General features: G+C 35.6%; 1 protein-coding gene across 2 annotated transcripts in view; it reads right to left on the reverse strand.

Annotated features, from left to right (window-relative positions):
* The window catches only part of SCFD1 (sec1 family domain containing 1), a 123,840-nt gene that overhangs the window by 97,724 nt on the left and 10,576 nt on the right, over nt 1-15,540 (reverse strand). For both annotated transcript variants that reach the window (XM_005880994.2, XM_014528975.1), the window contains exons 4-8: nt 14,431-14,521; nt 8,394-8,516; nt 6,370-6,457; nt 2,672-2,761; nt 1,421-1,476 (exon numbers count right to left, since the gene is read on the reverse strand). In XM_005880994.2, the coding sequence (XP_005881056.1) occupies nt 1,421-1,476; nt 2,672-2,761; nt 6,370-6,457; nt 8,394-8,516; nt 14,431-14,521 (448 nt within the window). The remainder of the gene's footprint in view (nt 1-1,420; nt 1,477-2,671; nt 2,762-6,369; nt 6,458-8,393; nt 8,517-14,430; nt 14,522-15,540) is intronic.

The raw sequence follows: 15,540 nt of genomic DNA on the forward strand, positions 1-15,540 counted from the left end.
CTTGATCAGCAACGATACTTATTCAGACGTTATTGTGCTATTCAGACGTTGTTCCACACGAATTAAAGGGCCCAAATCATGCCAGAAAAAACATGCCCCAAATCATAACACTGCCCCCACCAGCTTGAAGGGTTGTACTCATGCATGTGGGGTGCATGCTTTCACGCTGTTTCCGCCAAATTTTCACTCTGCCATCTGCATGATGCAACTGGAAACGTGATTCATCGGACCACATGACTTTTTTCCAATGCTCGACTATTCAATCCTTGTGTTCCTGTGAGAATTGGAGACGTTTTATCTTGGAAACTACAGACAGCAAAGGTGTTTGAACAGGCCTTCGGCTTCCATATCCCATACGATGCAGTGTACGGCTAATTTGCCTACAAACGTCAGGTGGTCATGATAATCTGGCCACTCAGGGCACATGCCTGGGTTCCAGGCTTGATCCCCAGTAGGAGGTGTGTAGGAGGCAGCTGATCAATGATGTTTCTTTCTCATCAATGTTTCTATTTCTCTATCCCTCTCCCTTCCTCTCTCTCCCTCTTAAAAAAAAACAAAAACAAAAAACAAAGCAAACATCAACAAAAACAATTAAAAGTATCCTATATAATAAAAGGATAATATGCAAATTGACCCTAACAGCAGAACGACTGGAACGACCAGTCACTATGACGCGTACTGACCACCAGGAGGCAGATGCTCAATCCAGGAGCTGCTCCCTGGTGGTCAGTGCACTTCCACAGGGGGAGGGTCGCTCAGCCAGAAGCCAGCTCATGGCTGGACAGCGCAGCAGTGGTGCTGGGAGCCTCTCCTGCCTCTGTGGCAGCGCTAAGGATGTCCGACTAACGGCTTAGGCACACTCTCCACGGGAAGCGGGCCTAAGCCATTAGTTGGACATCCCCTGAGGGCTCCCGGGCTGCCAGAGGGATATCTGACTGCCAGCTTAGGCCCGATACCCCGGGGAGTGGGCCTAAGCCAGCAGGTGGACATCCGCCAGGGCTCCTGGGCTGCCAGAGAGATGTCTGACTGCCAGTTTAGGCCCAATACCCCAGGGAGTGGTCCTAAGTCGGCAGGTGGACATCCCACGAGGGGTCCCAGACTGCGAGAGGGCACAGGCTGGGCTGAGGCTCCCCCCTTCCCCCGAGTGCACAAATTTTCGTCTACCGGGCCTCTAGTTTTTAAAATAATAGGGCTAGAATAGCACATTGAAGTAAATCATCTTATTCCATTACATAGAAGTACACAATGATTACTTTTTCTTTTTGGTGGAATCCCAATGTTATAAAAATATTTGCTTTAGGTACTTAATATATAACTCATAGCAATCATATTCTTAAAATTAACAAAAGCATTTGAGGTATTTATGTAAAACAGGTGATGCAGTATTATTTATCCCCAATGGATATTTGCATAAACTCACCACTGCTACCATTTCTGCTGCTGTTCCTCTTGAACATCTGATTATAGGAACAGCACCTATTTTAACAACAGATGTTAGCAATGATTTCCACTCTTAATAATTAAAATGGCTACTTACAAAATTTATCAGCGTTAAAAAATAACAAAGAGCCCTAGCTGGTTTGGCTCAGTGCATAGAGCGTCGGACTGCAGACCAAAGGGTCCCAGGTTCAATTCCGGTCAAGGGCACACGCCTGGGTTGTGGGCTCGATCCCCAGTTGGGGGTGTGCAGAAGGCAGCTAATCAATGATTCTCTCTCATCATTGATGTTTCTATCTTTTTCTCCCTCTCCCTTCCTCTCTGAAATCAATAATATATATATTTTTTAAAAAATAACATACATGTATATAATTTTAGGTTACAAACATAAAAAAAGGATTTATAATCTGTAGAGTAAAAGCAAAATGAACCTTCCCAATTATAAAGGGAGTCAGAAAGACTATTTTTATATAGTGCTGGGCAATCAATGTGACCAGGTTTTTCAATGAATTCACTAAATCAGCATTTCAACTCCCTACAGGCAGTTTCAAAAAGTAAGTTTACTCTCTACTCACAAGATTCACTTTAATTTCACTTAAAGGAAAAGAATGAAGATAATTTAGCAGTTTGGTATTATTATTTTTTATTTATTTTATAAATTAACCATACAGGATTACAATCTCTTTTTGAAATATTAATTTAAAAGATAACAGAAAAAACCTCTTCACATAATTTTAAATGCTCCTAAAAATTATCAACTTATCAGACCTCTTAATGTATTATTACTCCACATTTTTCAAAGGCAAAAATCGAAAATAAAATAAAAACGAATGCATTGAGAAGTTCATAAAACAAACTTAGAACATTGTATTTTTTATATACTGAAATTGTTGCATTTTAGATTCTATTCAAAGAGTGCTCAGTCAACTGCAGAAGTAAAAATTAGACTATTAGCAAATTTTTAAACTTTGTTTTGGTCTGATGGCAATTTATTTATACATATATTAAGAAAAATTCAAATTTTAGCCATGTATAATGTTAACCCTCTTGATTCCAATACACTAAAATAAAAAAAAAAAAGAATTGGATATGGATTCTTTCAGGTTATTTTCTATAAATAGTCTAAATAAGTCCATGTGTGGAGTGTATAAAAAACAAAAACAGGATATTATAGTTTAACAGATTAAAATGAGCTGTTAAATAATTTACTTGGAAGAAAGACTTGAAAACTTACCCAGTGTAACAAAAAAGCAGAAGAGGCTGTCAACAATAGTATCCATAACAGTTTCCATTTCAGTGTCTGTGATATCTGGCCTATTAATAGCTAAAATGACACAAGTAAAGGAGAAATAAAGAGACCAAAATTTATGCCTTATTTTATTAAACTCTTAAAATTATTACTAAACTCCTAATCAATACTCAGTTTAATAACATATGTAATACTCAAATAAATAAAATTTTTTATGCTTAAACTTTACAAGTATCCATTAAAAATTATACTACCTTAAAAAAATCCCACCTCGGTATCAGTAGTAATTAGTATCAATATCAGAGCAGTAATAAGAAAAAAAGCCACCACATAAAACACACAAAGTTTTTGCCAGAGTAATAGAAAAATATATATTGTATTCCATAGTTTTATTCACAAGCACTAGATGGCCTAAACAAACTACTGATCTTCAACTACTGCCAGAAAAGAATAATGCAAATCAATTATGACAAGACCAACTTCACATATCATTTCCTTTTTATTATGTTGAGTTATATTAAAGTCTTTTCTGATCTACTAGATGGTACATAAGTGGTTCCCAAACTTTAGTGGGTATAAGAATCACTCTGGGAATATGGAAGAGAAAGAAATTTCTATGAAAGCTATTAAAAATTAGAGATTCTTGGTCCTTTCCCCTAGAGATTCAACTCAATAGATTTGAAATAATTCTAAGAAATATGCAACTTTGACAAGCACCTTAGATGATTCTTGGGGCTATATTTTCAGAAACACTGTTGTGAAGACTGTCATTGACAGTCAAAGACTTGACCTTATTCATCTTCCTATTTCACACAATAACTAGGCCCAGTGTCTGACAAGGAGATTCTCAGTAACTATTTGTTAAAAGATTACACTAAAATATGATCTATATACTATTTTTAATTTCCAAACATCCTGAATGTGAAAAAATATTAAATTTAATATTACTTGTGATTAACATGAGAGGAAAACAGAATCCAACTGGATATATCAAAATATGTAAAGAAATACTTTGTCCATGCAGACAGAGAACATAAAAACAATAAAAAATTGAGCCAGGCAATACAGAATCTGTATGAAAAAATGTGCTACTTCTTGGTGCAGACTGCCATCTATCTAAATTAATGATAGAAATGGCATAAGGGTAAACTGTGAATTATATAAATTAGGGGATAACAATCTAGGAAAACACTCAGTTCATTTTTTTAATAACATATAGGTAAAAACCTACGTGGAAGCTTCTGGCCCTTTGGTCCTATACCCTAATCCCAGACTCTGAGAACTGACCTGAATAGTCAAAAACCTTTCCATTGATAGCATCAACTCACTTGTGATAACAATCTGGTTTGTCTGAGACAGTAGCTTGAGTCTCATTGAGATATAAATCTTCCTCCTTTACAAGATAAATTCTCAATCCACAGAAAGTAGATAACCAAATCCATGGCATTAGTATATTTGATTTATGTTTGGAATAATCAGCTAAAGCACTTATACTGTGTGAGAGGATGTGGCACATAATGGTTAAGAGTGCTGTCCCTGGAATAAGTGCCTGGGCTTAGTAACCTGGTTCCGCTATTTCCTTGTTAACTTCCTTAACATCTGAGACTCAGTTTCTTCCTTTGGAAAATGAAAATAATACCTACTTCACAAAGTTATTCTAAGGAGTAAATGAGCTTATATTGTAAAGTGCTTTATGAAGCAACCTAGAATTATTATAATAACTATACTATTGAGAATATGAGCAGTTTAAGATGTGATTATACTTAAATAAATTATATTTAAATACAAATTTACTGATTAATAATTTCAGACTTGTGCTCTTTAAAATTGAGAGGCAGTGTAAGAAAATTAAATTTACAAGTACTTGACTTGAATGTTTAATGAACTTAGACTCATTATCAATTTAATTATTTTTTAAAATTATTTAAATATTTGGGTAGATTGTGCTTGTTAGATTTATAAATTTGCCTAGTCTGGTATCTGAAGTACTTAAAAATAAAATTTAATATAGTGAATTTATAAATACAATTTAAACTGTTTAAGGAAATTTAGCAAACTAAGCTAAATAAGCTGTTAAATAGGACTGACTAGAATTTAGTTGTTCAGTCTGAGTTAATTGATAAAAGTAAACCTGCTTGTTTTTATGTAACCAGATTTACAAATAATGTGTCAACATTTATAAGTTTAGTTTAAAGACTTAAGGGAAACTAGGTTTTAATCATGTAACTTAAGTAGTTAATTAATTTATAACTCAATTAACTGTGAATAAATTTCTGTAAATAACAACTACTGTCAAAAATCTCTTACATGGGCAATTCAACAAATCTATCCTTTTAGGAGTGTTGTTTATCGCTTTTGGGCTTTTGGCTAAGCTCAAGCATAGGAATGCTGTCTAATTTCAACAAAAAAGTGTATCAAGGAGCTCAATGAAACCAAAATATTCATATTCTCTTCTTTTAGGTAGCTTATCATTTGGTCCAGCGTTTCATAATAGGGCACCACTGACAGTTTGGGCAGAACAATTTTCTGTGTGAGCATGGTTTACACAATGCAGAATATCTAGCATCCCTAGTCCCTGCTAGCAGCAGCCCACCCAGTTGTGACAACTGGCACTTACACATTTCCAAGTGCTCCCTTAAGTGGGAACATATTTTCCACTTAAGAGCCACTGAAATTCTAGTCATCATCAAACATCTCAATCCTTAAGTAGCAAATTAATGATTATTTCACTGAATTGGCTAATGACATCTTCTACAGTCTGCAATTTTCTTAAAAATATTTGACATAACTAATCAATGGACATTAAATTTCAGTTAAACAACATTGGTAAGTTATAGAAATCTGCTATACAACATTGTACCTATAGTCAACAATACTCTACTGTACACTTTAACATGTTAAGAGAGTAGGTCTCATGTTAAGTGTTCTTACAAAAAAAATCAACAAAGAAACACAGACAATATACTGTAGTGTGTGTGTGTATGAATGTCTGTTAATTTTAACCTACATCCCAGGAATGGTCAGTTTATCAAAATTGGAAAGCAAGCTTTAGAGGTGGTTAGACAGCATTTGCTTCAAAACCAATACTCAATCTCACTACTGCGGAGTCTAACAACCTATATCTGAGAAAGGCACTTCATTCTATAACAGCACTATAGAAGCTGCTGACTCCTTGTGGTTGTCTGATCTTGACAAATAGCAATATTAGCCAACTTTTTCTGAGTGTATACCATGAGCAGAAACTTTTCTAGGCATTTTACACTAATCTATTTAATGCTCACAAAAACTCTGAGGTAGGTAGTATTATTATCCCATTTTACAGATAAGGAACCGAAGCACAGAAAAGTAACTTGTTCTTGTCCAAGGGTTAAAATACTAAAAAACTGACTGAATCTTACTACTAAAATACTGTCTTATTTGCCATGAGTGAACCTTTCATGCAAGTTGTTGTGCGGCACCTAAAAGGTAAAAATACTGATACTTCACTGAGCTTACAAAACAGGTTTATTAAATAAATTTTGTTTCTATGTGACACCTGTGTTCTTTGCATGCTTTAACTTTTTGCATGCTTTAATAAAATCTTATTGAGCTATTGGTTTTGGACTGCACTAAACAAGTTCACTTTTTTACAGTACACCATTCATTTTGTTAACAATAAATTCAATATTCCTATTTTTACATACCACGATATGAAACAAGCTCCTTATTTTGATTACATAAAACAAACATATCATCTTCCAAAGTAATAAAATTGAGATACTGATCAAAAACCTAGAAACAAACAAACAAACAAAAGGTTTACAAGTCAATTTTACAATAAAGCACATTTAGTTTGATTTAATCTACCAATGGCAAAAATTGAAAAAAATTACAATGGACATGGACAACAGGGGGATGAGAGCAATAGAGAACAACATAGACTGATGAACAGGGACAGATCCAAAGACAGAAACAGCAATCAGACTATTAATCCCCAGAGGGAAAGTAGGGGAGGGTGGGGGTAAGGGGAAGAGATCAACCAAAGGACTTGTATGCATGTATATAAGCCCAACCAATGGACACAGACAACAAGGGGATGAGAGCATGAGTGGCAGGGGATGGGGGTTAATGGGGGCAAATGAGGACACATTTGTAATTCCTTAACTAATAAAGAATTTAAAGATAAAAAAAAAATTACAATTTTATTCAATAGCTAAAAATCATACTATGTAACAGATTGCCTAACTGGGCAAGAATAAACTTAATATGAAAAAAAAAACAACACACCACAAAAACAAAAACAAACCTTTGAGCCCTGGCTTATTTTACAGCGGTCCCAACTGGCGCTCGTACCTACTGCTGGCGCTGCCCCTGCTCGCACCTGCTGCCGGCCCTGATTGCTCGGTGCCGTCAGTGGGTGTGAGCAGTAGCTGCAGGCCCAAATTGCCTCTCAGGGTTTCTCCACCTGCCCCTGCTCCTGAGGGGCGATCAGGGCAAAAAAAAACAACAACCACAAAACCAAAAATTAACCTTTGAGCCCTGGCTTATTTTACAGCGGTTCCAACTGGCGCTCGTACCTACTGCTGGTGCTGCCCCTGCTTGCACCTGCTGCCGCCCCGATTGCTCGGCGCCGTCAGTGGGTGTGAGCAGTAGCTGCAGGCCCCGATCGCCTCTCAGGGCTTCTCCACGCCCCCTGCTCCTGAGGGGCGATCAGGGCAGCAGCTGCTGCTCATACCTACTGATGGCGCTGGCCCCAATCGCTCCGTGCCATCAGAGGGTGTGAGCGGGGCCAGTGCCGTCAGCGTGTGGGAGTGGTGGTGGGAGTGGGACTGCCAGCAGACAGGGGACTGGGAGGCCGTGGCAGGAGGGGCCAGGTGATGGCATGGAGGATGGGCTGCGACCCGCCCCTGTGCCCACCGCAGCCTCAGGGCCCACAGTTCCTTTCAAAGTTCACGAATTCATGCATTGGGCCCCTAGTTTTATATAAAACTAATAAATTTTGGAAAAGCAAGAACATTAAGACATAAGCCTCAAAAACTAATCAGAAATAATAGAGTATTATCTAAATCTATGAATGAAGACTATCTAAATCAGTGAGAAAAAATAAGAAGTAAATGCATGGTTGTTTAGTTTTTTATTTGCTCTATACTATTCTCCAGAATTTCATTTATCTCATCTAAATTCAAGAAGCACAGGGCTATAACCAAGAATATATTTTACAGACTTTATTTATACAAAGCTGAACCTGTCACTATGATATAGAAGTGCTGGCTTATTATGAATTTCATTTTTCTTATAATATGCAGTTTAGCTTTTCTAGACCCTCTCTCCTAAGTAAGAAAAGATCTAGAGATATTATGGTAAATGTAGTAATTATAGATAAAACAATGTCAATACATTTTGAGTATAATTTATGATAACACAACTGGCAAGCTATTTCTAAGTTGAGCTAAAATGATTATACTAATCCCAGCCTAAAACAAACATTGATTCAGCTTCTTTTTATCTTTCAAATTCATTAAGTAGGTTTCTTTGGTTTGATTTATTTTGCCCAGGTCAAGTTTAAGATAATTTACATTATCAGAACTCTTTCTAAAAGTAATGAGTCTGAATATTCTTAGGTGGTTCTGGTCCTTTATTAATTAGACACCTATATCGACTAACAGGTTTCAGGATATTACTATATTTTATATTAACAAAATGTCATCAGCCAACGAAAATCTCTTACCTTGGCTACTTGTGGTACAGCATTAGCTGCTAATGCTGCGTTTGCAATATCTTCCAGTTTACTTCTTGAAATAGCAGAAATGAAATTTAAATAATATGATTCATAGAGTTGATTCCGAAGATCCTATAAATACAATGAATACTTCATTCTTACAGGCTAGTATAAAGAATGATCACAAATAAAAATCTTTTAGATAGTATAAGAGCAAGGTTTTGAAGGGTAATATACCATTTAAGAGACAAATTATATAAAAATTACAATAAAAGAAAGTATCCTAAGAGAACAAAGTTATAAAGAAGTATTGGTTACTTGGTTACCAGACATAACCAAGTAGATATATTAATAAAGTTATATTTTAGTTATATTATCAATGAAATCCTATTAACACCTTAAGCGCCAAGCCTGTTATGTCTTCCTTTCCATTTAGCCCAGATTATCCGATATTCGATTTCACCAGTGACTGACCGGTTCGGACGGAAAGTATAGTGTCAGTCACCGGTGACTGACCCAGGATATCTGATATCTGATATCCGATTTCACCAGTGGCTGACAGGTCCAGACAGAAAGTATAGTGTCAGTCACTGGTGACTGACATGCGCTTAACATGTTAATTACACTATTTAACAAAACTAATAAATTTTGGAAAAGCAAGAACATTAAGACATAAGCCTCAAAAACTAATTGGAGAGGGAAGAGGAAGAGGAATATTGATGAGAGAGAGACACATTGATTAGCTGCCTCCTACACAAGCCCAGACTGGGTCCAGGTTCGAACCTGCAACCCAGACATGAACCAGAAATTGTACCCAAGACCTTTCAGTGTGCAGGGCTCATGCTCCAACCACTGCATCACAGTGGCCAGGGCAAATTTACTTATCTTCTTAAATTCCAGGCAAACAGACCTATAAATAACCACATTTTTCAAAGCTAAGATATTGTCAATCATAACAGGCATCATTATTTTATGTAACATTAAGAAAGAATTAATGCTGCAATAAAATGCTATAATACACCGTAATTTTTAAGATGCATCTGATTTCAGAGATGTTGGAATGTGAAAAACTGAGGAGTTGGAGCCTGTGTGAAGAAGGTGGCTGAGCAGGGCAGTAGTTCTACAAAGGTTGGGAGAATCATTAAAGGACTGAGAATTGAGAGGACTGAGAAAATAAGTAAATCTGTTGAGGATATTGAGAGCCATGTTTCTTATTGTCAGAGAAAGAAGTTATAAACTTAAAAAAGGAAAAGCTAGAATGAATCTTGTATTTTTAAACTGAAACAGTTTTGGAGGTTATTTATCTATCTATCTATCTAGAAAGATAAGTAGGAAGATTTATAAAATTAAATCTTTTAGCAAAAGAATTGCAAGACTTATATTCTACACACTATATAACATCACTGAAAGATCAAAAGGAATGGAAAGATACTGCATGTTCATCTGCTCAGGAGTTTGACCAGGAGACCAGGAATTTGATCGATCGCTATGACATGCAGTGACCACCAGGGGGCGGCACAGAACGAAGGAAGGCCCCAGCCAGCAGCTGGGGAAGGGAGGCCCTAGCTGGCAGCCGGAAGGCCCCAATTGGCCCTGATCGCCAGCCAGGCCTAGGGACACTATCCGTGCATGAATTTCGTGCACCGGGCCTCTAGTATAAATATAAAAGTGTGTGTATAGGTACATACATATATTTCTTAGCTCTGTTCATTGAAAGGGCCAAAGGACTGGGACACCCTAGTAGCAATGATCAGATGCTAATTTCTAAATACTGTTCTCTACAAAAAGCAACCAGGGCTCCTTAGACAAATGCTTGAATCCTGAACTGTGCCAGAAAAGTAAGAAGGAGACAAAGAATGATGGAAACATTTCAAAAGGACACAGAAGTTGAGTAAGGCTGCAGGATACAAGCTCAATATATAAAAGTCAACTGGGTGTCTACACACTTGCAATCCCCACCCCCCCAAAAAAAATTCCATTCACAATAGCACTAAAAATATAAAGAATAAACTTAGCAAAAGAACTGCAAGACTTATATTCTACACACTATATAACATTACTGAAAGATCAAAAGGAATGGAAAGATACTGCATGTTCATAAATCAGAAAATTTAATATTGTTAAGATGGCAATACTCTAAAAATTGATCTACAGATTCAAGGCAATTCCTAACAGATCCTCAAGTAGCTTCTTTATAGAAATTGGTAAGCTAATCCTAAAATTAATATGGAAATTCAAGGACCCAAAAAAGCCTAAATAACATTGAAAACAAAGTTCAAAGTTGAAGAACTCAATTTTCAACTTTCAAAATTTGTTACAAAGGAAGAGTAATCAAGACAGTGTAGTACTGGCATAAGAACAAAGGTCAATGGAATAGAACTGAGAGTCCAGAAATAAACCAATGTAACCACTGTTAATTGACCTTTCATTGGGGAAAGAATAATCTCTTCAACAAATGATGTTGGGACAATTGGATGGTCACATGAAAAAGAATGAAGTTGGACACCTACCTCATACCATATATAAAAATCTGAAGAAAACAAAGATTTGGCAATAGTTCCTTTCTTTCCTTTTTTTTAAAATCCTCACTTGAGGATATGTTTATTGACTGACTTTAGAGAGAGAGAAAAACATTGATTGGTTGCCTCCCATACGAACCCTGACTGGGGATTGAACTCGCAAACTAGATATTGGTGTACAGAACAATGCTCCAACCAACTGAGTCACCCAGCCAGGGCTGGCACTGGTTTTTTAAACATGATATCAAAAGTATAAGAAACTAAAAAAAAACTAAATTTAAATTGTTTAAAATCAAAATTTAAAAATTTTGTGTTCCAAATGATATTATAAAGAAAGTGAAAAAAACCACAAAATGGGAGAAAATATTTGCAAATAATATACTTGATAAGTGTCTAGTATCCCAAATATGTAAAGTACTGGTACTGGCATAAGAACAAAGGTCAATGGAACAGAACTGAGAGTCCAGAAATAAACCAATGTAACCGCTGTTAATTGACCTTTCATTGGGGAAAGAATAATCTCTTCAACAAATGATGTTGGGACAACTGGATGGTCACATGAAAAAGAATGAAGTTGGACACCTACCTCATGCCATATATAAAAATCTGAAGAAAACAAAGATTTGGCAATAGTTCCTTTTTTTATAAAATCCTCACTTGAGGATATGTTTATTGACTGACTTGAGAGAGAGAGAGAAACATTGATTGGTTGCCTCCCATACGAACCCTGACTGAGGATTGAACCCGCAACCTAGATATTGGTGTACAGAACAATGCCCCAACCAACTGAGTCACCCGGCCGGGGCTGGCACTGGTTTTTTAAACATGACATCAAAAGTATAAGCAACTAAAGAAAAAATAAATTTAAATTAAGTTTAAAATCAGAATTTAAAAATTTAGTGTTCCAAACGATACTATAAAGAAAGTGAAAAAACCCACAAAATGGGAGAAAATATTTGCAAATAATATACTTGATAAGTGTCTAGTATCCCAAATATGTAAAGTACTTTAACAACAAAACAATAAAAAGACAACTCAGTTGGCTGAGTAACATCCATGCACCAGGAAGTCACAAGTTCAATTCCCTATCAGGGCACAAGCCCAGGTTGCAGGCTCGATCCCCAGTAGGGGTTATGCAGGATGCAGCCAATTGATGTTTCTCTCTCATCAATGTTTCTATCTCTCTATCCCTCTCTCTCTCTAAAAGAAGAAAACAAAGATTTGGCAATAGTTCCTTTCTTTCCTTTTTTTTAAAATCCTCACTTGAGGATATGTTTATTGACTGACTTTAGAGAGAGAGAAAAACATTGATTGGTTGCCTCCCATACGAACCCTGACTGAGGATTGAACCCGCAACCTAGATATTGGTGTACAGAACAATGCCCCAACCAACTGAGTCACCCGGCCGGGGCTGGCACTGGTTTTTTAAACATGACATCAAAAGTATAAGCAACTAAAGAAAAAATAAATTTAAATTAAGTTTAAAATCAGAATTTAAAAATTTAGTGTTCCAAACGATACTATAAAGAAAGTGAAAAAACCCACAAAATGGGAGAAAATATTTGCAAATAATATACTTGATAAGTGTCTAGTATCCCAAATATGTAAAGTACTTTAACAACAAAACAATAAAAAGACAACTCAGTTGGCTGAGTAACATCCATGCACCAGGAAGTCACAAGTTCAATTCCCTATCAGGGTACAAGCCCAGGTTGCAGGCTCGATCCCCAGTAGGGGTTATGCAGAAGGCAGCCCATTGATGCTTCTCTCTCATTGATGTTTCTATCTCTCTATCCCTCTCCCTTCCTCTCTCTGACATCAATAAAAACATATATTTTTTTTAAGTATAATAAAAAAAAGACAACTCAATTAAAAATTAGAGTTCTGAATGGACATTTCTCCAAAGATATACAAATGGCTAATAAGCATATTAAACAATGCTTAATATCATTAGTCATCAAGGAAATGCAAATCCAAACCACAATGAGATACACATTAGGATGGCTACAGATAATAAAAAGTACTAGCAAGGATATGGAGAAATTGGTTTCACAATTCCTCAAAAGTTTAAGTTTTACCAAGCAATTCCGCTCTAAGGTATTTATGGACATAACAGAAATGAAAACACATGTCTATATAGAAATATACACAAATGTTTATAACAGCCAAAAGGTGGAATCAGCCCAAATGCCCATCAACTAATGGAGAAACAAAATTTGGTATATTCATTCAATAGACTATTATTACATAATAAAGAGGAATGAAGTACTGGTACATGTTACGATATGAACTTTGAAAATACTATGCTAAAAGAAAGAAGTCAGATACAACAGACCATGTATATAATTCCATTCATATGTTAAGAAACAAAAAGTAGCTCAGGATAGGAAGTGGAGGTGGAGGATATAACAGTTAAGGAGATGAAAATGTTCTAAAAATTTATTAAGATAGGAAGTGGAGGTGGAGGATATAACAAACAGTTAAGGAGATGAAAATGTTCTAAAAATTTATTATAATGATGGTTGCACAACTCTGAACATACTGAAAACCAATGAACTGTACACTTTGTACATTGAAAATGGGTGAATTTTATGGTTAGGTGAACTATATTTCAATAAAACTGTTGTAACAAAGGAAATAGGAAGGGACTGATAAATTGTGCCTCTTTTAAAAATGGCATAGTTGAGTTTATGCAGGGTAAAATAGAAAGCCAGGCATCATTAACCAAAGAAGACACAAAATATGTGATTTTCAACAATAATTTAATTAGTAACTTCATTCAACAATAAATAAGTAAAGATGCTTGTGATTTGTTAGCTACCTATTCAATATCCCCTTTTCCCCTCTTCCTTGCTAAAAGAATCCAGATTTTGTTTGGGGTAGCAATACACTTATCTAAATATTAACGTCCACAGCCTCCTTTGAAGTTAATTCTACCATATGTGAGGCATAAATGAAAGTCGTCTGGGAGTTTCAGGGAAAGCTTAGCTTTCCTGATCTAAATGAACAGCCAGGGGTGGCATATCCATTCTCCCCTTCCTACAGCCTTGAGCAAAGATGTGATGTTTACAGCTGCAGCTGCTACCTTGCATCCATGAAGCAATAAGCAAGCCAATGAAAAGCTACAAACTAAAGATGATAGATCAGAAAGATAGAGGGAGCCTGAGTCTTTGATTACCTCATAGAGCGGCTATACTACCTTGGACATCCTACTTCCAGGCTAATTATTATCTTAGAAAAATAAAATCCTACTTTTAAGCTACAGTGTTAGGTTTTCTGTTTATTATTTATTTGTGGGTGTGTTTTTTTTAAGCTAGACTCAGTCTTAATCAATAAAATACTTCTTCAGCCAAAAAAATAATTTTAATCTGTCAGACTGGTATTTAAAATTCAAACATAGTCTCAAAAAATCAAAGTGGGAAACTGAGTAAGGGAATTTCTGATTTTTCACACTGGATATCTTAAGATTTTTTTTAAAAAAATCTGTTTTCACATTCAAGAGTCGGGAAAATAAGAAATCATGTTACCTGGCACATTCTGTCAATATTTTCTTCAGTTGGCATCACAAAATACACTGCAGGAACATCTGGAATAGGATCTCGATCCGAGTGCAAAAGCCTAGAGGACATAAAGAACATAAAATTCACTTTTTTCTTAGTCACTTATCTAAAAAGACAGTTTAAATCAGTATTTACCAAACTGGGAGTTCACTAGTTCAAGAACAGTAACCGGTACTCTAAAAGCTCTTGCTGTAATTACTTATTTAACCCAGCTTTCTCCTTGTATCAGTGTTACTATTATGTAGTAAGATTCTAATCTCTTAGTCTTCATTTCTTATACTCCAGTTGCCTTACTTTTAACACCTCTTCTACCAATGTTCTCCTTGAAAGAGAACTTAAAGCACATTCAAAATTAATTTTATTCCCATTTTTCATAGAAAAAGATTGGGGAGGCGAGTGGAAGGAAAGTGAAGTTCTCCAAGAGAGAAAAAAAACAGAAAGCTGAAAGTCTTTAGAAGCAGTAAAAAAAATTTAACCATAAAGTCAAATATATTTTTTAAATGAAAGACATATAAATGCTTCCTTTAAGAGAATTTTTTTTTTTTTGCTATGTAACAGAATGCATAAGCATGCAAAGATTTTTATCACTTGATAATTTTCTTTTTTACAATCCAGGCAGTATATTCATTCAAATATCCAATATCAAATCACAAAATGTCTTTATTCTTCATTGTAAGATTTTATCATGCTTGTATCAGGAAATAGAACTAAAATTCTATTTCTACAATATTCTACAGCCATGCTTCTATAAGCAATATTCTATGTATAACCTTTTATATATGTCCTTCTATATACAATATTTTAGTCATCCTTCTATAAAGAAGAGAGTAAAGAGGCACATTCAATTTATCAAACATATTAGAAGCAACATAATCAAATAAATTCAGTAGTTAAGAAGACAGCATAGCCTCCTACAGTGATTAAGTCATTACTTCATAATTACTTAAATTTTTCATATTAATGGTAAACTAATTTAAAAAGTATATGTAAATTAAAGGAATAAAAAATGTTTAGAGCTGGAAGAGATCTTAAGACAACCAGTCCTTTTCCTTCACATAAGAGGGTAAACCAGTCTGT

This window comes from Myotis brandtii, unplaced genomic scaffold (genome assembly GCF_000412655.1).
Source record: "Myotis brandtii unplaced genomic scaffold, ASM41265v1 scaffold667, whole genome shotgun sequence".
NCBI lineage: Eukaryota > Metazoa > Chordata > Mammalia > Chiroptera > Vespertilionidae > Myotis > Myotis brandtii.